The sequence below is a fragment of the Siphateles boraxobius genome, unplaced genomic scaffold, assembly GCF_051911475.1.
Source record: "Siphateles boraxobius isolate OS27281-9 unplaced genomic scaffold, OSU_SipBor_1 41, whole genome shotgun sequence".
NCBI lineage: Eukaryota > Metazoa > Chordata > Actinopteri > Cypriniformes > Leuciscidae > Siphateles > Siphateles boraxobius.
Genome location: NW_027509042.1, coordinates 32791601 through 32816297, shown reverse-complemented (window position 1 = coordinate 32816297; position 24697 = coordinate 32791601). Strand labels below are relative to the sequence as shown.

Genomic DNA, 24697 nt, shown 5'->3' with positions numbered 1-24697 from the left:
TTAACATGGGTGCAGAAAAATACGCACTGCATACGCAATGCAAACGAAGTATATCAACGGGCGTGACACAGGCGCTGTTTCTGTCAGTGGTCGAGTACTGGCTACATAAGAGAAGTAGCGGTACGCAAGAAAAAGTGCAGGTACGCTTAAGGCTGATTTATACTTCTGCGTCGGACCTACGCCAGAGCCTCTACGCAATACACTACGCGTTGGTTTTAATTTATACTTCTTTCGTTCGTTGTCGTTGTTTCGTTGTCCGCGTTGACGCGCAATTACACATACAGAGGGAGCATGTGAACCCCGAGGGAGGGGTTCTAGCAGACCAATCACAGCGCTTGCGTCCGCGTAGAATTGACGCGTTGTTACATTTTTGGAGAGGTGCACGTCAGGGTACGCCGAAGGGTACGCGCGCTTCACACAGCCTAAATCATCCTTACGACGTAGCTTAGTTCGACGCAGAAGAATAAATTGGGCTTTAAGAGTAAAATGTAGAAGTGCCGGTCTTGCGTACCGGTGAATTCCGGCCCACTTCGAGCACTGGCTTTGTCAACTTCACTCACGTTGCAATATCGACAGGAAAAAATCATGCTTTTCACATGCGCAAAAATGTGCATGGAAACATCCCAGTTGAGCGGTGCTTACGCTGAATGGTACAAATTGTAGCCTACTACTGCTATTTAAACAGAGCAGTGTGATGTTTATATTAGGTAGACTATTTTAATATTTTAAAACACAACATTGTTCTTTTGTCAAACTGTAAACTCTTGTCAAACTTAACCTACAACTGTCACCCAACCAAAATCACACACAGTTTAAAAGCAAACTTATTTATAATTCAAATGAGAATAAAGTTAGTGTTAATTACAATTTTAAGGAAAACAAATATATTGATCTGAAATGTGTGTGTTGCTGCCAATGGAGCGAACGAGAGTGTGTTGCGGAAGCCGCAAGGAGCGACGAGTGTTTGTGTGTTGCTGCTGATGGAGCGAACGTGTGTGTGTTGCGGATGGAACGAACGAGTGCGTGTTTTGTGTATATATATTAATGAGAGGGGTGGGCCTGCTTATTCTGCATAATCTGGTCCCAAGCCGGTTCGCAAGGACGAGAGGGTAACACGCATGTCAGGAGAAGCATTCAGTTTGTTTCGTTGTTTCGTCTTCATTTTGGTCAGCTGACATGTGGATTATTTATTTTGCATGCATTTGAATGTTTTTTTTTTAGTGTACTTCTAATCAAAGGTATTATTATTAATATTATTAGAAAACGGAATTAATTTTTTTTTAAAATTTAAATCACTGGCGACCCATTTTTTAATTCTCGCGACCCACCCGAGGGCCGCGACCCAGGGTTTGAAAACCACTGCGCTAGAGCAGCACTTGTGAATGACTCATGTTTTCTCTGTGGGACCATGACCATCGCGTCATTACGATCAAGACTCAGTGATCTCGCAAGAGTGAGAGACCCTCATCCGCACCCCGTTCTACTCCCTCCTCGAGAGGCGGTGCTTCGGCTGGCGGCCAGAGTGATCTGAGGGTGACGGTGTGGAACAAAGCCCTGACGATTATTTCTCGGGCCACACCCCCTTCTTCAGTGACGCTACCTGTGAGTGATCAGGGGACGCCCGCGGGCCCATCTTCGTATGTCCCGCAAGTATCCTTTGGTGCTCCAGAGGAAGATGCGATGTCTGTCGCAGCATCACAGGGCGGGCAAGATTCTTCAGGAAGTGAAGATTCGGCAGTGCTGCCACCTTCCGGTGTTCATACGGGGCCGCATACATGTGCCTCGACGGGGCCGCTGCCCGTGGGCACACTGGGGTTCCCCTGGTTGAACGCTCTGTTGCGATGCAACTGTGTCCTCAGAGTGCTTCAGAGTACTCCAAAGCCTGTAGGTTTTCGTCTATGCTTGTGGCGAAATCCTATAGAGCAACCAATGTTTCCTCCATATAATTAAGGCACGAAGGCACCGCCGCGTGACCTTGATCATACGAAGTGGGTTTCCCCTCGGGGAGAACCCTCTGGTCCTTAGCCACCACTGTAAAGGTCTCATGTACAGCAGGCCAAAAGGAATCACGTTGGACGCTGCCGCCAAGAGACCCAACAGTCTCTCGAACTGTTTCACAGTGCGTGACTGGCCTAGCTTTAGCTCTTTGGTGGCTGTCAGGATAGCAGCTACACGAACGGGCGATAGAGTGGCCCGCATCGCCACTGAATCCCATACCACACCAAGGAAAGTGGTTCTCTGTACTGGAGAAAGAACACTCTTCTTGGCGTTGAGCCTCAACCCCAACATCTGCATATGAGCGAGAACGACACCTCGGTGCCGAGCCGCCGACTGCTCTGATTCCGCCAGAATCAGCCAGTCGTCGATGTAGTTCAGAATACGTATGCCCTGAAGCCTGAGAGGGGCTAGAGCTGCATCCACGCATTTCGTGAACGTGCGGGGTGATAAAGCTAGACCGAAAGGAAGAACCCGATATTGGTATTCTTTGCCCCCGAAAGAAAACCTTAGGAACTTCCTGTGCTGAGGGAGGATGGAGATATGGAAGTAGGCGTCCTTCAGATCTATCGTGACAAACCAGTCCTCGGATCTGATTTGAGTCGCGATCTGTTTGAGTGTCAGCATCTTGAACTTGAGTTTCTGTACTGAACGATTCAACAGACGAAGATCTAAAATGGGACGCAACCCCCCATCCTTTTTTGGAACAATGAAATAACGGCTGTAAAAACCCGACTCTCTGTCGGGTGAGTACACCTGTTCTATAGCTTCCTTTGCTAACAGGGCCTTTACCTCTTGCTCCATTACCAGAGCCTGCTCGGGATGCACCACTGTGGGCAGCACCCCGTTGTAACGAGGAGGACGAGAACCAAACTGGATTCTGTATCCTTTCTCTACAATCTGCAGGACCCAATGAGAAATATTCGGCAGAAGCTTCCACGCTGCCAGAAAATTTACTAAGGGAACCAGCCTCTCGAGGCTGGTCTCTGGTGTTATCGAGACAGCCAATTCCGGAGCCTGAAACATAATGGCAGGAACTACCTGAACTGGCCGCTCTAAGGCCCCCCTCAGAGGGTGCGAAACCGATGCTGTGCCGCAGCATAGCATCAGCGACTCGCTGGAGACCGCTGCGCCCTGAAGCACCGAGGGTGGCAGGGTTGGCAGAACGGTCTCATGAGGACCCCGAAATGGAACGGGCACCGTAAAATGAGGTGTACACCGCTCCACTTCGGTCGGGGCTGTCCTCACAGGCCTGATGCATGAACATCAGGACCTTTTTTTTTTTTTGAACCGAAGTCTTCTTCGCCTGAAGAACGGTCCTCAGATCCGGCTTCGACTTAGAAGACTTCGGTTGAGAGGGTTGCGTCTGTCTCCAGTCTCTACGTGGAGGTGCATGAGATGCAACACTCTCTTTCTGATGCACACGATATGATGAGCTCGACGGCTGGGGCTGCTCACGCCCAGCAGCCCCAGGGGGCTGGACCCGGCGAGGGATAAACTTTTTAAAAACGTCCGCTTGTTTTTTTGACTCCTGAAATCTCTCGACGACCGCGTGGACTGCGTCGCCGAAGAGACCAGAAGGTTCAAGCGGAGCATCTAATAAAAAAGCTCGATCTTTTTCTTTAATTTCAGACAGATTTAACCATAAATGTCTCTCAGTAGCTACCAGGGCTGCCATAGACCGCCCAATTGCTCTGGCGGTCTCCTTAGTAGCCCTGAGAGAAAGATCGGTAGCCCGACGAAGTTCACGAATATCGTCATGACTGACTCCCTCACTACTATCCAGATCCCCCAGCAGGTCAGCTTGATAAGCCTGGAGCACTGCCATAGTATGCAGACATGCTCCAGCTTGACCTGCTGCCGTATAAGCTTTGCCCACTAACACCGAAGTGGCTTTAAGCGGTCTAGTGGGCAAAGCCGAGGCTTTCAGAGACGATGCGGGACCAGGGAAAAGATAACTGGCTAAATTCTCTTCCGCCTGGGGCATCGCCTCATAACCATACTCTTTCAGCCCTCTTATTCTCGAATAAGTGTTAACATGAGGGCTGAAAAGACGTGATGAGTATGGTTTATTCCACGATTTAGAAATCTCATTGTGCAAATCGGGAAAAAATGGAAGCCCTCGTGGTGGAGATAATGTGGTGGAAGATAAAAAGCGCTCATCTAATTTGCTTTTAGGACGAGCGCCCTTATTCTCAGATGGCCATTCAATATTTAATTTCTCTACAGCCCGCGACATAACATCCACCAGCTCATCATATGCTGGGGAAATAAATTGTGAATCTCTTTCCCCCATGTGTGTGCTTACACTCTCCACACTCATCACATCAACCTCCTCGGAGGAAGAGCAATAAAGTAATGGAGGGCTCTCTCCCCGGGCGAAAGAAACCGCAGAGCGTGCTTCCGACACCGGGGAGAGAGCACTGGATCTCTCGGGTAAGGAAGGAGAAAGAGCCCTCGGACCCGTCTCCAACCCCTCCGAAAGATCCTTTTGCGATCCCCAGGAATGCATTCTCCGCGCCGCCTCAGCAGACGCGGGTCCTGATCCCTGTGGATCGCGAGCCTGCCCACTTACTTTAGCAAAGAGTGACAGGCGAGAGCGGAGCATGCGAAGCGGTAACATCTCACAATGCTGGCACTCAGCCCCCTCGAAGGCTGAGACCGCATGCTCCACTCCCAAACAAACGACACAAAGCTCGTGTGTGTCCCCACCCGTTAAATAATGCGGGCAGGGAGAAGCACACTGTTTGTACACTTGTTTAGTTTCCATCCTTTTCCGCAACAGACAACAGTAAATAGACAGAGACAAAATGACACAGATCGCTTGCTGAGACACAGAAGCTAATGCCGTGTTTCACCGGGTGAGCCTTTATCCCTTCCTGGTCATGACGTCACCCGCCCGTGACTCTCATTCTTTCCATTGGACTAGTTGACATTGATGCTCAGACGCATGCACGCTGGGGGCGTTCCCAAAGCGTCAAGTGACGCATCGCGAGTTCCCTCGAAAGGGAACCTATAGAGCAATAAAGTGGTTTCAATTGTTCTGAAAAATAACTTTGCAGAGATCTTTGATGCCAGAAATAATTAGACTTTATTTTCGAACGCGGTGCCGTTCCATAGAACGACGCTCTAACGCTCTGGCCCTCCAGCCCACTGGCCCTCTGGCCTTCCAGCACGCTCCTGAGTATTTTTGGGTTCAGACTTTATACATAAATCTTCTCCCATGGAAGGTAACACACCCTATAGATAGTTTTGGGTAAATATCTCATACCATGTGACTTCTCAGAATAGAATTGACATTCAGGGTCTTTTTACAGAAGGTCTTGTAGCTTTCAAAGTCACCTAGACAGAGTCCTATTAGAGGAAACTCATACAAGAAATAATTGTGTCCAAATATATAGCTAAATTACTTAGTTTCTAAATAATAAAATCTTCAACAGCAGCAGCAGCCTTCACCCGGGCCGCGTCGTGGAGGAAGACGCAGGAAGACGCTGTAATGATATCAGTTTATGTTGTTTGTAATGATATAAGTTTATGTTGTTTCCTGAGAAAACCACTATAGGTCACTGTGTGTTAAGTGATGGGTTGTAACATCACGGTAGAAAAGAAAACAAGCTGGGACATGGAAAGAAAAGAGATGCATGTAGTTACTGCACTGCAGATTGTTTAATAAAGAAAGAATTAAACAAAACATGGTACCAGGAGTGAAATCATCCGAAGTCTACCTGTTTTGAAAGCGTCAAGATGGATACTTTGAGACCACCGGAGAATTTGAAGCTCACAGGCAATGTTGATTGCAACTGGCGCAGTTTCAGGCAGCAATTTGAGCTAAACATGGCAGCCATCGGAATGGACACGAAGCCAGAAGCAGGTAAGGTTGCTCTATTGTTGACGATTGCTGGTCCACAGGCTATTGAAGTGTATAACACCTTCGTCTTTACTGAGGATGAGGATAGAAACAAGCTTTCACGTGTGCAACAACCGCTTGAAACTTTTGATAACTTCCTAACTGACCTGAGGCTCAAAGAGAAGACATGCAATTTTGATCAGCTGACTGACTCGATGATACGAGATCAGATTGTGTTTGGCATAAGTGATGCGAAAGTAAGACAACGCTTACTGAGAGAAACAGAGCTCACGTTGCATGAATCAATCAAAATTTGTCAAGCCAGTGAACTTGCTCAGCTGCATGTGAAAACATTTGGTGAAATGATGCCGAAAAGCGTGTCTACGAGCTCAGATGCTGTAATCGGTGCAGTGTCATTCAAAGGAAAGCGATACATGTCTAAAGCTGTAAAACAGACGGATTATGTGTACAATTGCAAACGTTGTGGTACAGAACATCAACCTAAGCAATGTCCAGCTTTCGGAAAGCACTGTGTGAAGTGTAATGGTAAAAATCATTTTTCAAAACAATGCTTCTCCAAAGGGAAAATGAGACAAAAAGAGAGATCTGTCAAGATGATAGAGGAAACTAACCTCAGCGATACCATCTTCGTCGGCATGGTTAATTGCCAAGAAACACAGGATTCTGAAAAAACTGAAAAGTTAACAGAGCATGTACAAAATCAAGAGGGTGCTGACAGAAGTGACAAATGGAGAACACCGCTAGAGATCAATGGAACGCTGGTTGTTTTCAAGCTTGACACTGGTGCAAAAGCAAATCTAATCAGCATGACAGACATCAAAAGGATGAAAGAAAAACCGAAAGTAAGGAAAAGTCAATACTTCTCAAAGACTATAATGGACAAATCATTGACTCTCTTGGCGTATGTAAACTGAAAGTAACGGTGAAAGAGAAAGTGCATCACCTGCTGTTCTCTGTTGTGGCTGCAGGGCTAGAATCTCTGCTAGGTGACAAAGCATGTGAAAACCTGAATCTTGTCAAAAGGGTGTATCACATCAACCAAGACTACTCAGTGGTGAGTACAAGTGATTCTGTGGATGACATAATGGAAAATTTTACAGACGTCTTCAAAGGGTTTGGTCTTTTACCTTATGTTTAAAAGATCCAGTTGAAAGAAAATGCGCATCCTGTAGTGCATTCTGCTCGTCGAGTTCCTGCACCTCTCAAAAATCGTCTAAAAAAAGAGCTAGACAGGATGATCACACTTGGGGTAATCAAAAGAGTCGAAGAGCCAACAGACTGGGTGAATTCCATGGTGTGTGTGAAAAAAAAGAATGGAGAGTTAAGAGTATGCATGGATCCAAAAGATCTAAATGATAATATAAGGCGTGAACACTTTCAGATACCAAAACGTGAAGAAATAATGAGTGAAATGTCAGGTGCCAAATACTTTACAAAGCTTGATGCTTCACAAGGATTTTGGCAAATACGTCTGAACGAGGACAGTTCAAAGTACTGCACCTTCAATACTCCATTTGGTAGATATTCGTTCCTCAGACTACCTTTTGGAATTGTCTCTGCATCAGAAATATTTCATCGAGCGATGGAGAATATCATCGAAGGGCTTGAAGGAGTCATCATTTTGGGATCTTCACTGCAAGAGCACAATAGAAGACTGACTGACGTGTTGCAGAAAATAAAAGTGAGTGGATTGAAGCTCAACAAAAACAAATGTCAGTTTGGAGTGCAAGAATTGGTGTTTCTTGGAGATAAGCTGTCAAATCAAGGAATACAGCCAGACAGCGAGAAGATCAAGGCCATAATTGAAATGGAAAATCCCACTGACAAAAAAGGTGTACAACGAGTAATGGGCATGGTGAATTACATCGGAAAGTTCATTCCGAATCTTTCTGCAAGAACATCACACATACGGCAACTCTTACAAAAGACATCAGACTTTAAGTGGACAGACTAACATGAGATTGAGTGGCAGCAGTTGAAAGTAGCATTGACATCCGCACCTGTACTGCAATTCTTTGATCCCACAAAGAAAACTAAAGTGTCCACTGATGCATCAAAAAATGGTCTTGGTGCTGTTCTATTGCAAGCTGATGATGAGGTTTGGAAGCCAGTAGCATATGCGAGTAGATCCATGAATGATTCTGAGTGCAAATATGCACAAATTGAAAAAAAGTGTTTGGGATTAGTTTTTGGGATGGAAAGGTTTCATAGCTATGTGTATGGTCTTCCTACTTTCGTGGCAGAAACAGATCATCGTCCATTGATTGCAATAGTGAAGAAGAATCTGACGGAGATGACACCAAGGATTCAAAGGCTGATGATGAAGTTGCAAAGGTATGATTTTGACTTGGTGTACATGCCTGGCAAATACCTGGTGATGGCAGATACACTTTCGAGAGCACCGACAGGAAATTGTGTGAGTACAACAGAAGATGATGTAGAGATACATGTCAACATGGTTCGTACTGCGTTTCCTGTATCAGATGAAAAGTCAAAGCTGATAGCACAAGAAACCAGAAAAGATCCTGAACTGCAAGCTGTTGTTGACAACATGCATAATGGATGGCCAATGGGTGAATCTTCAAAATATCGTGAAGTCAGGGGTGATCTGAGCGTAGTGGATGGAATGCTTTTGAAACAAAACAGAATTGTAATTCCACAAAGTTTAAGGCAAGACATGTTAAGCAGGATTCATGAAGGTCATTTAGGAATGGAAAAGTGTAAAAGGAGAGCAAGAGACACAGTCTTCTGGCCTGGGATGAACAAAGACATTGAGAATCTGGTGAAAAAGTGTGAAACATGTCAGAAATTCAGAAGCAAGCAGATCAAAGAACCAATGATGATACCAGACTTACCAACATCAGCCTGGGAGAAAGTTGGAATGGATCTCTTCCATCTGAAAGGTAATAATTATTTAGTGATAATTGATTATTACTCAAATTACCCTGAACTAGCCTTACTTTCTAACATGTCCACAAGGTGTGTGATAACACATGCAAAATCAATTTTTGCGAGACATGGAATACCACAAACTGTCATGAGTGACAATGGTCGATGCTTTAGTAGCAAAGAGTGGCAAGATTTCTCAGTGCAATATGACTTCAAACATGTTACCTCGAGTCCGGAATATGCCCAATCAAATGGCAAGGCTGAGAAAGGTGTTCATATTCTCAAGCAACTGCTGAAGAAAGCTGCAGATAGTGAGTCTGATCTGTACCTCGCTTTGCTCAACTACAGAACATCTCTATTGGAATGTGGTATGGCTCCAGCTGAAATTCTGATGAACCGAAAACTTCGTACTACATATCCATGTTGTTCACAGCAAAGAGAACATGTGAAGTTAAAACAGAAGTTCAACCAGCTGAAAGAAAAGCAGAAGTTCTATTATGACAGAGCTGCAAAACATTTGCAACCATTGATGATGGATGATGTTGTAAGAATCAGAAATAATGAGAACTGGAGCAAGAAAGCTGCGGTCATGCGAGAAGTAGCTCCGAGATCTTTTCAGGTGAAAACAAATGATGGACAAATTCTCAGAAGAAACAGACGTGATTTGTTGAAGACTGAGAAAGAGTCACAAGTCTTGAATCAAAGCAATCCTGAATCTGAGTCGACTGCATTGTCTGCAAGTGATGAATGTGACACTAATTCAAACACAGACAGTCAAACATCAAACAGTCATACAGTTACAGTTAGAAGATCTGCAAGACAAATTAGAAAACCTGAGAGACTGGATTTGTGAGAAATTGCTCAAAGTTATAGCAATGAAAAAGTAATTTTGTTTTAGTGTAACAGTATACCATTAGTTTGATAGGTGTATACAAATTTTAAGTTAAGATGTTGTACTGAATGCAAATTTGGACATATAGGAAAACATTATGTTACTGTTTAATGTTTTCTTTAAAGAAAGGGGGATGTAATGATATCAGTTTATGTTGTTTGTAATGATATCAGTTTATGTTGTTTCCTGAGAAAACCACTAGAGGTCACTGTGTGTTAAGTGATGGGTTGTAACATCACGGTAGAAAAAAAAACAAGCCGGGACATGGAAAGAAAAGAGATGCATGCAGTTACTGCACTGCAGATTGTTTAATAAAGAAAGAATTAAACAAAACAGGCGCCACCGCCCGCTCCAGCCCTGCGCCCCACTAAACGTCAGGCCAAGCGGCGCACCTGAGACGGGCAGGTCAGAGATGGCAATCAGTTCTTTTCAGGAGATGGTATCAGGACCACTCCTTCCCCCGGGAATCTTTTGTTCTCCACTCCCCGCTGCCTACCCCCGGGCGAGCAGCACCCTAATGTGGTTAAAGAAAGAAGACACAGAATTGTCGGATGACAGTGTGTGCCGCCCCCTGACCGCAACACTCTTGTCCTCCTCTGTCGCCAGACCCCTGGCAGAGCAGGCCCCCACGGAACGCTGGTCCTTCTCTGGCCTCCTCTGTCAGGATGCGGTTGATGACCGTGCCCCCACACCGGGCCGGTATGCCACCCACGTCCGGGCCGGTCATTCCGCTTCGCTGCACCAACGAGGGGAAGTCTGTAGTTCGCATGACCCCATTGGCACAGTTCTTGGGAGCCTGGGTAGAGCTTCCCAACCTGTCCCGCTGGGTCGCCCAAACTATCAGGCTCGGCGATGCAATTCAGTTCGCGCGGTCTCCTCCCTACTTCAAGGGAGTCCGCTCCACTATGGTCGGTGGCAATGCCCCTAATATGAGAGCGGAGGTTGCCACCCTACTGGCGAAGGGTGCGATTGAGACTGTCCCTCCAGCCGAAATGAGCTCCGGGTTCTACAGCCCCTACTTCATTGTCCCGAAGAAATCCGGTGGGTTATGGCCAATCCTGGACCTGCGCGTCTTGAATCACTCCCTTCACAGGCTGTCGTTCAAGATGATCACGGCCAAATGTATTTTTGAATGTGTGCAGCCACAGGATAGGTTTGCAGTGATTGAACTGAAGGACGCCTACTTTCATGTCTCCATTCTCCCTCAACACAGACCATTCCTGTGGTTTGCTTTCGAGGGGCAGGCATATTCTCCCATTCGTGCTAGCCCTGTCTCCTCGCGTCTTCATGAAGGTCGTCGAGGCAGCCCTTGTTTCACTATGCAAACACGGGGTTCGCATCCTGAACTATCTCGACGACTGGCTAATCCTAGCTCACTCTCGAGACCAGGTTTGCGAACATAGGGACCTAGTGCTCCGGCACCTAGCCTCTGGGCCTTCGGGTCAACTGGGAGAAGAGCAAACTTTGCCCCGTGCAGAGGATCTCTTTTCTCAGTATGGAAATCGACTCGGTTTCATGTCTGCGCAGCTTACAAGCGAGTGTGCGCGTGCACTGCTGACTTGCCTGAAACAATTTGAGGGTAAGAGTGCGTTCCACTGAAATTATTTCAGAGACCCCTGGGGCATATGTCATCCGCAGCCGAAGCAATGCCGCTCGGATTGCTTCATATGAGACCGCTTCAGCTCTGGCTTCGTGACTGAGTCCCGAGGTGGGCATGGCAACACGGCATGCTCCGAGTACCAGTTACTCCGGCCTGCCGTCAGACCTTCACCCCCGTGGTCGAACCTCAGCTTTCTACGGGCCGGAGTGCACCTGGAACAAATTTCCAGGCATGTTGTTGTCTCAACAGATGCCTCCACCATGGGCTGGGGCACCATGTTAAATGGACATGCTGCCGCGGGCTCCTGGACAAGACCCCAGCGCCTTTGGCATGTCAATTGCCTCGAGTTGCTGGACATACGCCTTGCTCTGCACCGCTTTCTTGCGTTGCTCAAGGGTCAACACGTACTCGTCGGCTCAGGCAATACCGCGACAGTAACGTACATCAACCGACAAGGTGGGCTGCGCTCCCGCCGTATGTCGCAACTCACCCGCCACCCCCTCTTATGGAGTCAGAAGCATCTAATGTTGCTTCGAGACATTTATATTCTGGGAACCCTGAACTGTGCAGCCGACGAGCTGTCACGGCTTCAGCCCCTTCCTGGAGAATGGCGACTCCATCCCCAGTCGGTTCAGCTGTTTTGGGATCAGTTCGGGGACGCTCAGGTAGACCTGTCCCACGACTCGTCCCATTGCGCCCTGTTTTACTCCCTGACCGAGGGCACGCTCGCCAAGGACGCACTGGCACACAGCTGGCCTCGGGGCCTCCGCAAGTATGCGTTTCCCCCAGTGAGCCTTCTTGCACAGACCCTGTGCAAGATCAGGGAGGACGAGGAGTAGGTCATTTTGGTTGCACCTCAGTGGCCCACCCGGACCTGGTTCTCCGAACTTGTACTCCTCGTGACAGCAACTCCCTGGCCAATTCCTCTGAGGAAGGACCTTCTTTCTCAGGAACGGGGCATTCTATGGCACCCTCGTTCCGATCTTTGGAACCTCCACGTGTGGCTCCTGGATGGGACGAGGCAGGTTTGAGTACCCTACCACCAGCGGTACCATCCACTAGAGCATCGTCCACGAGACATGCCTACGCGTTGAAGTGGAAACTCTTCGTCAACTGGTGCTCTTCTTACCAGGACCCAAGACCAAGGAAATGCCCGATCAGTGTTGTGATTTCCTTCCTGCAGGACGGGTTGGAGCGAAGGCTGTCTCCTTCCACCCTGAAAGTTTATGTTGCCGCTATCGCTGTACATCACGACGCAGTCGAAGGTAAGTCCGTGGGGATGCACGACCTGACTGTCAGGTTCCTGAGAGGAGCGAGGAGACTGAATCCTCCTCGCCCTCCCCTCTTTCCCTCTTGGGGCCTCTCAGTTGTTCTAACTGCGCTGCAGTGCTCCTTTTGAGCCTCTGCAATCAGTGGAGCTGAAGTTCCTGTCAATTAAGACAGCACCCCTGGTTGCATTGGCCTCTATCAAGAGGGTAGGGGACCTGAACGCATTTTCCATTGACGAAGCGTGCCTGGAATTCGGGCCGGCTTACTCTCACGCGATCCTGAGACACCGGCCTGGATATGTGCCCAAGGTTCCCACCACTCCCTTTCGAGATCAGGTGAGGAACCTGCAAGCGCTGCCCCTGGAGGAGGCAGACCCAACCTTGGCACTGCTCTGTCCAGTACGCGCTGATAGATTGTGCCTACGTAGATAGAATGCAGGGACCTCAGACCAGCTCTTTGTCTGTTATGGTGGGAAGCTGAAGGGAAAGGCTCTCTCCAAGCAAATGTTGACTCACTGGATAGTGGACGCTATTGCTTTGGCATACCAGCAGCAAGGTCGACTGTGCCCCCTTGGTGTGAAAGCCCACTCCACCCGGAGTGTGGCTTCCTCTTGGGCTCTAGCGTATGGTCCCTCGCTAACAGACATCTGCGGAGCTGCAGAATGGGCGACACCCAACACATTCGCCAGATTCTACAATCTCCGAGTGGAGCCAGTGTCCTCTCATGTACTCACTTCAACCAGCCGGTACTAGGACCCGCTCAGGTGTCTTCGCTTGCTCGCCATTCCACTCCACGGACTGGATACGTGCAATATTTTCTTCAGGTGAGCTTCCCGAAAGCCATGAGTTCCTCCAGCACTGCTGACGTCGACGCCAGTGTCTAGGCCTATGCGTTGGCTAGGTGCCTCCGTGTGCATGGTCCCCCTTCTGGGCGACCCCCACATGTGTATTTCCACAGTAAGCCTCTCTGAGCATGTGTCTTTCCCTTGGCAAGACACCTTGCCACGCCTGGGGTTGAAATTTTTCACCCTGCAGGCTGGACACCCCAGTGTTCTCCATATGCATCCCCCTCCGGGTCAAATGTGTATCTTAAGTAAATTTGTGTTTTGTAATACTCGAAGTTGATAGGCTTTCTAAGCGAAACCCCATTCGTCGTCACAACGGAATGTCTCCGTTCCCTACTCAGGGAACGGGGGTTACATACGTAACCAAGACGTTTGATTACAAGTATTTTAAAATGTAATATAATCTAATTACTTATTTTTTGGAATCTGATTATGTAATCCAGATGTAATCAGTAACTACCCAGCTTGTAGTATAGTTGCGGTACAAACGAAAAACGTAGTTGTAAACTAGTTGTTTAATCAAAGTTTACTACTTTAAAACTTAAAGCATACTTAAAAGAATACTTTTATACTCTAAAAAATGTGGGCCAACTTAGTCTCAAGTAGTACTACTTCATTGATATTAGTATGCTTACTACATTAAGTATACTGAAAAAATATACTTGAACTTTACTTGAGTTCATACTGAATAAAATGAAGTATACTTATTGTTGGTTAGGGAAGTCATTGACTGAAACCATCTTTTCAAGTATATTTTATCCTATGTTTTATGTAGTAAATGTTTGTAAGGCTAACTAATAGTGCTTTCAAATCTGATGAAGTATGAAATAATAGCTATCAGTAAAACACAAAATAAATTCAAATAGACCTAGGTAATTTAGCTAAAACCTACCCCAATCCCCTAACTTTACTATAATAAAATTCAAATCTACTGTTGAGTTTCATAATTAATATACTTTAAGTATACTTATGGCATCTGGTGATCTATGTAATATGATCTGTATGCCTTATCACTAGGTGGTAATAGTGAACCTTAAAAAGCAAGGAGAGTGAAGTAGAAGAAGAATGGTACTACAGAAGACATCAATGGGTGCTTCTCAATATCCCTCCTCGTTTCCTCGCTCCTCCGTCCTCAATCCTATAACCCGGAAACCAATCAAGCTCAGCCATCTAGAAGGACATCTCAATTCTCTAATTGCTCCGCAAGGAGGCGGGGAACAAGGAGTGAGGAGGCTTCCAGAGGTGCTATGAGCGAGGATATACAGGTGTATCCTTTGCGGAAGAGTTGTATCGACTAAATGTGACGCACGTTTACATTCTCCTCCCACTTCACATCGGTCACAATAGTTCAATTTATACTTAACCTTTGCAGTTTATATAAACCACACATCTCACATAGCCTATTTCAACAGGGTGTCTTGCTTTATTATTATTTATTATGAATTTCTTAAATAACCAAACTTCAACAACATAAGAGCAGATCCTTTGAGTGCTGCTGATGACGCTGTAAAGTGACGCACCAGTGATCAAGTATTCCAATGTATAAGAAAGCTTTCATTCGATTCCTCCGTCCTCCTTTTCTTTCCTTGCATCCTTCCCTCGCATCCTACAGGAGGTGGAGTACTGCAGGTTGTAGTCGGACACACTTGTATGCAATCAATGCAATGCTTTTCAGATTATGCACTCTAACAGATCCCTTTGTTCTTAAGACACAGTCTTAACATAGTATAACAGAATGAGAACTGGATGCAAGATGCAAGTAAAAATGCTTTATTTAGCAGACATAGACAGAACCAGGTCAGGCGAACACAAACACAGATGTTAGGTGGAGCAGGGACCTCGACAGGCAATGGATGGTGAACGGTGATCCAGTGAAGTAATTGCCCTGTGATGGTGAACGGTGATCCAGTCAAGTAATTGCAGGAATCTAGACAGATGACGACGAGGAACAAAGAAGATAATCCACAACAGGAACCCAGGAGACAAGCAGGGAAACAGGAAACACACACCAGGGAAACCACAACAATCTGACAACATGAGACACTAGTAACTGAACATAAAAAGGGACAAACAAGTGGTAACAGCTGGCGCTGCTAATCAATGGTGATCAGTGGCCATGCCCAAAGACACACACACACACACACACCACAACACGCAAGACGAGAGAGAGAGACAGTGGATTCATGAACCTTGACAGTACCCCGTCCCCTAGGAGCGTTCCCCGACGGACTTAACTGTCGATTGTAATCATCAATCAGGGAGTGATCCAGAATGTCCCTAGAAGGCACCCAAATTCTCTCCTCCGGACCTTAACCTTCCCAGTCCACCAGGTACTGGAATCCGCGTCGCCACCTTCTCGAGTCCAGTATACGATTAACTGAATACTTTGGTTCCCCCTGTGGCTGGTAACCTAAGCTACATTCAAACAGAGAGAGGCCCATGGATGACACTGGTAGCGAGTTGTGGGCGTACTCCACCATCGAGAATTGTTGGTTACACTTTATTTCGATAGTCACTTTAGACATTCTACTAACTATAAGTAACTTTTCAACTACATGTCAACTAACTGTCATTAGAGTATTAGTAGAGTGTAGTAGATTGTCAGTAGACTGTTAGGTTATGGTTAGTGTTAGGGTTCGGGTTAGGAAAACAAGTTAACTTGTAGTTGCTAAGTTACTTATAGTCAGTGGAATATCTGTTGGGGGAACAAACAAAATAAAGTGTTAGCAGATATTAAGCAGACAGTCTACTAATACTCTAATGACAGTTAGTTGACATGTAGCTGCTAAGTTGCTTATAGTTAGTAGAATGTCTTAACCTGTTAACCTTCAAGGCCACTTTTGAAAAATCCCCAGAAATGGCATACCCAAACTTAAACAGATACAGTTCATGAACCCTTTGCACTAAAAGCACAAGTATGATCTCATTTGAAAGCTGACACCTAGTAGTTTATTGTAAATGTAGAAATAATTATTGTCATAATGAAAAAAAAATGTTTAAATAGCTTCAAAGTTTTGTAAAGTTATTAGAAATTTACTTTTATGAAACATCTTCATAAAAATAAAATTGAAGTTGGCCCTGGAGGAATCTAGAAATGCACTGCAGCTAAAGCCATATGTGTGACCATTTTATATTTAAAATCTGAAAATGATAAGTCTAAAACTCTGTATTTAGTTAAATGTTTTTCAAGATCATGTCAAATGACTTTATTTTGATTAGACTCTAAAATGCAAACTGATGTTTAGTCATCTTCTGAGTCATCTATTCAGTCTATTGTCTCTATTATTTTGTGGTGCAAACGAGCCCCATTCAGAGTCAGTCTCTCCCTGCACACATTTACACGTCCCCAGACTGGTTATGGCTCTAAATACGCATTTCTTTTGTCTGCATTAGCTACTAACGACTGGCTATTCACAGGCTATTCATAGGGTTTCAAACCCTAATTTCTTTTATCAAAGTTCTCACTAAATATTTGAAACTGGTATCAAATGCACTGAAACATTTCAGTAAGCATTCCTATTTAGAAAAAAATCATAAAACAATAACTGCTGGTGGCAGGTGCACCTGGGCTAGCTAGCATGTTAGCTTAGCACACCATCAATACACGACCATTTATGAGATTAAAACCATGTTTGTGCTCCAAACTTACTTTATAACGCAAGTCGAGTGTTTTAAATAATCTTCTGTGATCTAATTTGGCTTCAGATAAAAAAAAATCCGACAGAAAATGTATTATTTATAGTGTTCTGCACGATGATGAAATCTATATCGATTAGCATTACATTATAAATATAATCTATTATTATGAAATACCTGGCATGGCTTGAAGAACACAGGTAACTCAAATATCATTGCAATCATGTTTATTGTCTTCAAAACATCTTTATCTGCATGTTACAGCGATCTCTGTCAGCTACTTTCTGTATCAGTGACGTCCTGGAATGTCACATGACTATGGGTCTTCTTCGTGATCCATATATGGACTGTTATTGTGCATATAGCGCCCTCAGGCTATTGGTATGAATTGAAAACACAGCACATCTCAGTAAGAAGCGATCATAATGATTACATCGACGCATTTGGGGATACATTCAACAAATATTATTCCTGTCTATAGAAATATGATGTGAATCTATGAGAATATATCAATATTTCTCCAAGTCTGCACATTTTTGAGCTAAAGCCCTGAGGGACGATGTTTTGCGAATCGCTGTCATGACGACAGCTTGGAGTGTTTTTTATGAATGGACCAGCTGACGCTCATAATTCATATTAAAGGTATCGACTCATTTTTTCATTTCATAACTCCTGACACAAATTAAGACATAACTGTCACTATAAGTTTCTCAGAATACAATAGTGGTCAAATACTGAATCTTGAGTATTATATCTTTTTAATGATGTATAGTTTGTCAAGGTATAACATTAAATCTGATAGTAAATTTGAACTAAATAAAAAAAAAACGCTTCAGTGCGCCGACGCTCTGGAAACGGTTAACAGGTTAAGTGGACTATCGAAATAAAGTTGACTCCAGGAGGAAGGAGTCTTGGAAACTAATCATCGCAACACGCTCTCCAAATCTTGTTTGGCTCTCTCGGTTTGCCCATTGCTTTGAGGATGAAACCCCGAAGACAGACTGAAACTTGCCCCCAGTATTTTACAAAACTCTTGCCAAAATTTGGATACAAATCGGTGCCCCTGTCAGAAACCACGTCCATCAGGAGGCCATGTAAGCGAAAAACGTGATCTACAACAGTTACCGCTGTCTCCTTGGCGGAGGGTAATTTGGGCAAGGGAATAAAATGAGCCGCCTTCGAGAACCGGTCCACGACGGTCAAAACGACCGTCTTGCCCTGGGAGAGCGGGAGGGCGGTAATACAATCTAGCGCAATGTGGGACCAGGGTCTCAAAGGGACAGACAGCGGTTGGAGTAACCCATTGCTTTACCAAAAAACTGGTGCGATTAACTCCTGGATGATACGCTACGCTGGTACAATGTCCCCACTGAATGACGTCGGACCGATAATAATAATTTGTTTATTTTTTATAGCGCCTTTCAAGAACCCAAGGTCGCTTCACAAAATAATACAAACAGTTGACAGACAAAGAGACAAGCAATCTGCTTGTTATAATAATTAAACAAACAGAAAAGCAGATGGAGACAACCAATAACTATAAATAATTAGCATGAGAAGTTAATTTACACGATACCCCTCTGGAACAAACAAACGATTCGGTGGGCAATCGAGCGGAGGCGTTACCGATTCTAAGGCCGACATGTCTTTTGATTCGATCTCCTATCTGAGTGTGGAGATAAATAGGATCTCTGGTAAAATGCACTCGGGAGTGGACGGGCGTTCGGATTGGTCAAAAATTCGAGATAAAAAATCGTGTTTGATGTTTTTGGATCCCAGGCGGTACGAAAGAGAAAAGTCAAAACGTCCGAAAGAAAAGTGCCCACCGAGCCTGCCTAGAGTTGAGTCTTTTGCCGGTTCTGATATATTCTAGATTCTTGTGATTGGTCCACACAATAAAAGGTACCCCTGACCCCTCTAACCAGTGATGCCATTCTTCCAGCGCTTACTTGACTGCCAACAATTCTCTGTTACCAATGTCATAGTTATGCTCGGCAGGTAATAAATGATGGGACAAAAACGTGCAAGGATGCATCCTGTCGTCTGTGGAACAACGTTGGGAGAGTACTGCTCCTACCCCCACCTCTGATGCGCCAACCTCCACCACGAATTGACGTGATGGATCAGGGGCTACGAGGATGGGAACCGAAACAAAGCGGCCTTTTAGTTTGGCGAATACAGCTTCATCTGTATCGGACCACCTTAACGTCGTTCTGGTGGATGTCAAGGCAGTCAGAGTTGCGGCTAGTTCGCTGAAGTTGTGAATAAAACGCAGATAGAAATTGGCGAACCCCAGAAACCTCTGTAGGGCCTTACAGGATTCTGGACTTGGCCAATCTATCACAGCCTTAACCTTGTCAGGGTCCATACGCACTCCCTCAGCCGAGACGATGTATCCTAGGAAAGGAACAGACTGTGCAAGAAAAACGCATTTCTCCGCCTTGACAGAAAGCCCATTCTCTAGCAACCTCTGAAGTACTCGTCTGACGTGCTGAACTTGTTCCTGAAGAGAAAAAATCAATATGTGATCCATGTAGACATATATGAATTGATCAACCATATCCCTCAGCACGTCATTGACGAGTGCCTGGAAGACTGCTGGGGAGTTGGACAGCCCGAATGGCATGACCAAGTATTCAAAGTGCCCCCTGAGAGTATTGAATGCGGTCTTCCATTCATCACCCTTCCTTATGCGGACCAAATGATAAGTGTTACGTAAATCCAAATTTGTGAAGACGAATGCTCCCTGTAACCGCTCGCATTCTGAAGACATCAATGGTAAAGGATAGGAATTATTTACCGTGATGTTATTCAACCCCCGGTTATCAATACACGGTCGCAGAGACCCATCCTTTTTCTCCACAAAAAAGAACCCCGCCCCCTCTGGAGATGAGGATTGGTGAATGAACCCGGATGCTAGAGAATCAGAAATATATTTCTCAATAGCCTCCCTTTCTGGAACAGAAAGCGAATATAACTTGCCTTTAGGCGGAGACTCACCTGACAATAAGTCTACACGGTCATAGGGACGATGCGGAGGGAGAGAAGCAGCACGGGACTTACTGAACACCTCCTTCAGGTCCAGGTACTCCTCGGGCATGTTAGACACATTCCCTGCCTCCTCCTGGAACATAGAAACAGGCACAGACGAACAAGCAGACACTAGACATGACTCATGACACATATTGCTCCAGGCAGACACAGAATTGTGACCCCAGTCGATTCTGGGGTTGTGTTGAGTGAGCCAGGGGTGACCGAGTACTATTGGTGCAAGGGGTGAGTCCATGAGGAGAAAGGTTATTATCTCAGTGTGGTTGCCAGATGTGATGAGTGTGATGGACTCTGTGGTATGTGAAATGTTGGGAAGTTCTAGACCATTGAGAGCGTTGACAGATATCTTTTGTGTGAGTGAGGAGACAGGGATCTGAAGTAGGTGAGCCAGTCTTGAGTTAATGAAATTACCTTCAGCCCCAGAGTCGAGTAATGCCTTGGTGTCATGTGTGTGGGTTGCCCATCTCAGTCTTACCAGGAGGAATGTAGAGGATCAGGTCTTTTTGGCGGAGATCCCACCTGATAGTAGCCTCATAGTTACTACCGGGCTTGGTCTTTTACCGGGTAGGAGTGGATGCAGTGACCCGCTTTACCACAGTATAAGCAGAGTCCTTGGGATCTCTGCCTTTCTCTCTCCTCCCGGGAAGGCAGAGCTCTGCCAACCTGCAGGAGCTCGTGATCGAAGACGGGGCTGAACGTGTCCCCGCCGCTGACGCATGACTCCTCCGCGCCGCTATACTGACGACTCTGACGAAAACTGCTCAACCGAGCATCAACCCTCAGCCCCAGCTCCACCAGTCCATTCAACCTAGAGGGAAGATCCATCATGTAGATCTCCTTCTGGACACGGTCAGCCAGCCCATGCAGGAAGCTGTCCCACCGCGCCTCCTCGTTCCATTGGCACTCTGCGGCCAGGTTGCGGAACTGGATGGAACATTCCGACACCGAGCGATCTTCCTGGCGGAGGTCGGCGAGTAGTCAGGCCACCTCCCTACCCGCCACCGCACGATCGAAGACTCTCCTCATTTCCTCGGAGAGTGCCTGGGACGAGGTGCAAAATGGATCCTTGTTCTCCCACACCGCCATTCCCCAAAGAGCTGCCTTGCCCGACAATAATGTGAGCACAAACTCTACCTTCGATTGTTCTTGGCTGAATGTTTGTTGGAGTAACGAAAAATGCATTGAGCATCTAGTAAGGAAAGCTCTGCAGTATTCAGGCTCAACTGAATATCCCTCTGGTGTGGGTAGGCGTGGCTCATGCTGGAAATGCAGTCCTGGCGGGGTGGGCTGAATGGGCAGTGTGGGTGGCTGGCGCAGCGGGACCCCTCAGATGTTGGAGCTGTTGGGTGAGCTCGGACACCTGTGCCACAAGAGCTTGGACCACCCGACCTGTGTTGGCGATGCTCTCCTCTTGTTAATCCATCCGTGTGACACTGTGAGAAAGGAACTCGTCCAAACTCGCCAAACTTGCTGCACCCACGAATGGTCAGATTGTTCTGTAACAGAATGAGAACTGAATGAAAGTAAAAATGTTTTATTTAGCAGACATAGACAGAACCAGGTCAGGCGAACACAAACACAGATGTTAGGTGGCACAGGGACCTTGACAGGCAACCTGGTGATGGTGAACGGTGATCCAGTGAAGTAAGTGCCCGGTGATGGTAAACGGTGATCCAGTGAAGTAATTCCAGGAATCCAGACAGACGACGAAGAACAAAGAAGATAATCCACAACAGGAATCCAGGAGACAAGCACGGGAACAGGAAACACACACCGGGGAAACCGCAACGATCTGACAATATGAGACACCAGTAACTGAACATATAAAGGGACAAACAAGTGGTAACAGCTGGTGCTGCTAATCAATGGTGATCAGCGGCCATGCCCACAGACACACACCACAACACGCGAGACGAGAGAGAGAGACAGTGGATTCATGAACCGTGACACATAGTCCCTATGTTTATCCAACTGTCTCGTATGATTGTATGATAAAGTGAATTATTCCTTTAATTTCTTTGTACTTGAGTATTGATTGTCTGCATTGATCCTGCTTCAGGTATTGAGTTTTTAAGTTGTTTTTAAATTGTTTTTTGTTGTCCATTTCAGTGCCCCCTACATTTGAAATAATCATGGAGGACTTGGACGTCTGTGTGGGGGAAACATCTCGTTTAGCTGTTGTTGTAGATGGAAAACCTGACCCTGAAATCCTCTGGTTCAAGGTACGTTTACACTCTTGAACATGTTAATGTCTATAGTGGTGAAAATGTGAATGTCTATAATTCAAACTCACTGGAGGTTTTTTTTTCTGTCCTTGATGATTTGTTCTGTTTGACTTTCAGTATAGTATTTTTCTTGTAGAAAGCAGTCATTTTACCTTTGTGTATGATGACAGAGAGTGCTCGCTTGTTGTTCTCAATGCTCAGCCTGAGGATGTGGGGGTCTACACTTGCACTGCTAAGAGCATGGCTGGGTCAATGTCCTGTAAGGCTGAGTTTACTGTCCATACTGGTAAGTTATACAAATTAGTTATATGGCTAGCCTGGCCAAAAGCAGTTCTACTGAATAACTCAAGGTTTACTTATTAGAAAGTTGTTTTGCATATATATATATATATATATATATATATATATATATATATATATATATATATATATATATATATATATATATATATATATATATATATGTGACCAGTCACGGAAACTAGGGACACAAGTCGGTTCTGGGGCATTTTGAGTTATTCATAGATTCTGAGAGTGTAATATCCAAGCTTTCCAACGATGTGTAACATGTGGAAATCTGATAATATTTGGAGAAGTTGTGGCCATTTTAAAGTAGGCACTTAAAAAAGCTCAAAGAGGAGAAAACGAGCTCTAAAGATTGTGCAGTTCTCACCTGTCTCTGCTGCTGGGGGTGACAATAGGGCTCATTTACATCTCATTTAGATAAGCCATACCCCCTGTAAAGCTCCTCCATGTGCTTTACAGCTTTTTTTACACTTCGAATGAGTGCACTTCTGCCGCACTAGGCGAAAAACAATTGTGCTGCCCCTCTATTTGCAACGTACCAGCAACAACACACAAAGACCAATAATGCCATAGAGCCTGCATATAACACGAAACCAGCAACAACACATAAAGACCAATATGCCATATACATATAACGCGAAACCAGCAACAACACACAAAGACCAATATGCCATATACATACAGTATAACGCAAAACCAGCAACAACACACAAAGACCAATATGCCATATACATATAACGCAAAACCAACAACAACAAACAAAGACCAATATGCCATATAGCCTGCATATAACGCAAAACCAGCAACAACACACAAAGGCCAATATGCCATATACATACAGTATAACGCAAAACCAGCAACAACACACAAAGACCAATATGCCATATACATATAACGCAAAACCAACAACAACAAACAAAGACCAATAAGCCATATAGCCTACATGTAACGCAAAACCAGCAACAACAAACAAAGACCAATAAGCCATAGGCCTACACATAACGCAGTGCGCAACGCTCCTGTGCCCAAAATGTCAACAATATTAAAGTTTATGTAGGAGGCAAATGCCTGCTGGCATTTTTCTTTAAGCAGTCATTTCTGCAATTTTCCAAATAATCACATTTCACCACCTCAAATTACTGTTGCAAATCTCTTTACACCACTTTCTTATGTGCGTATACACACACAAATGAAATGTCCGCAAGCACATTATATCATCAGCAGGTTCAGCATCTTAAATAACGACTAAAGAGCAAATGAAGCTTAACTTACATTTCAGAAACACGCACGGCAGGCCTTCATCGCAGCAAAGGTCTTAACTGCATCCTCTATTTCGATTCTCCGTCACATATGAAACAGCCAGCCACCGCTGTCAGCGAGCCGAGCCGCCGTATTGAAGCACTGAGGGCGCGCGCGCTGCGCCCATACCTCCGGTTCAGTTTCCCGAGCCCACGAAGTGCGGCGAAAACATTTTCGGTGTAACTGCCAGACGGTTCATCTCGTCTGCGACAATCTTTGCGGCATCCATCTTCATTGAATTTTGATATCAGAGAGAGCCGGCCAGAGCACAGCATAATAAGTAGCCACGCTGTTCACTTGGAGGGCGGGGGCAAAAGCGCCGGGTTATTCAGTATGGAAATACACACAGACAATGACACGCCACGCCCCTACTGCATGCTAGAATCTCCGAAAACAAGCCGATTTCAACCTCAAAATGTAAGCTTTTAAATATACCAATACTGCTATCTCAAACATGGAGAGGCTTCTTCGTGATTTCAATTAACAGATTCTCCAAAAAATTGAAAATCACCAATTTTGAAAAAAAACTCTTCTTTCTCATTTTGCTCGAAAGTTGAGCTGCCGACTTGTGTCCCTGGTTTCTGTGACGGGTCACATATATATATATATATATATATATATATATACATACCTGATCTATATATATATATTTATTTATTTTTTTATTTTATTTTTTTTCACAGCCAAAAATGTGGAGGAAGAAGAAGAGCAAATGGAAGATGAAGTCACAATTCTTCGGAGGATGCGTCGGCTGACTGATTACTATGACATACACAAAGAGATTGGCAGGTCAGATACCATACTAGAAGGACACTGCTATTAT

At 45.3% G+C, this 24697-nt stretch overlaps 2 protein-coding genes across 2 annotated transcripts in view; both read left to right on the top strand.

Annotated features, from left to right (window-relative positions):
• The window catches only part of cidec (cell death inducing DFFA like effector c), a 389787-nt gene that overhangs the window by 89168 nt on the left and 275922 nt on the right, over positions 1–24697 (top strand). The gene's annotated exons all lie outside the window — the stretch shown is intronic.
• The window catches only part of spega (striated muscle enriched protein kinase a), a 109296-nt gene that overhangs the window by 48827 nt on the left and 35772 nt on the right, over positions 1–24697 (top strand). The window contains 3 exon segments of the mRNA XM_077199732.1: positions 22154–22266; positions 22387–22555; positions 24558–24663. Of these exon segments, the coding sequence (XP_077055847.1) occupies positions 22154–22266; positions 22387–22555; positions 24558–24663 (388 nt within the window).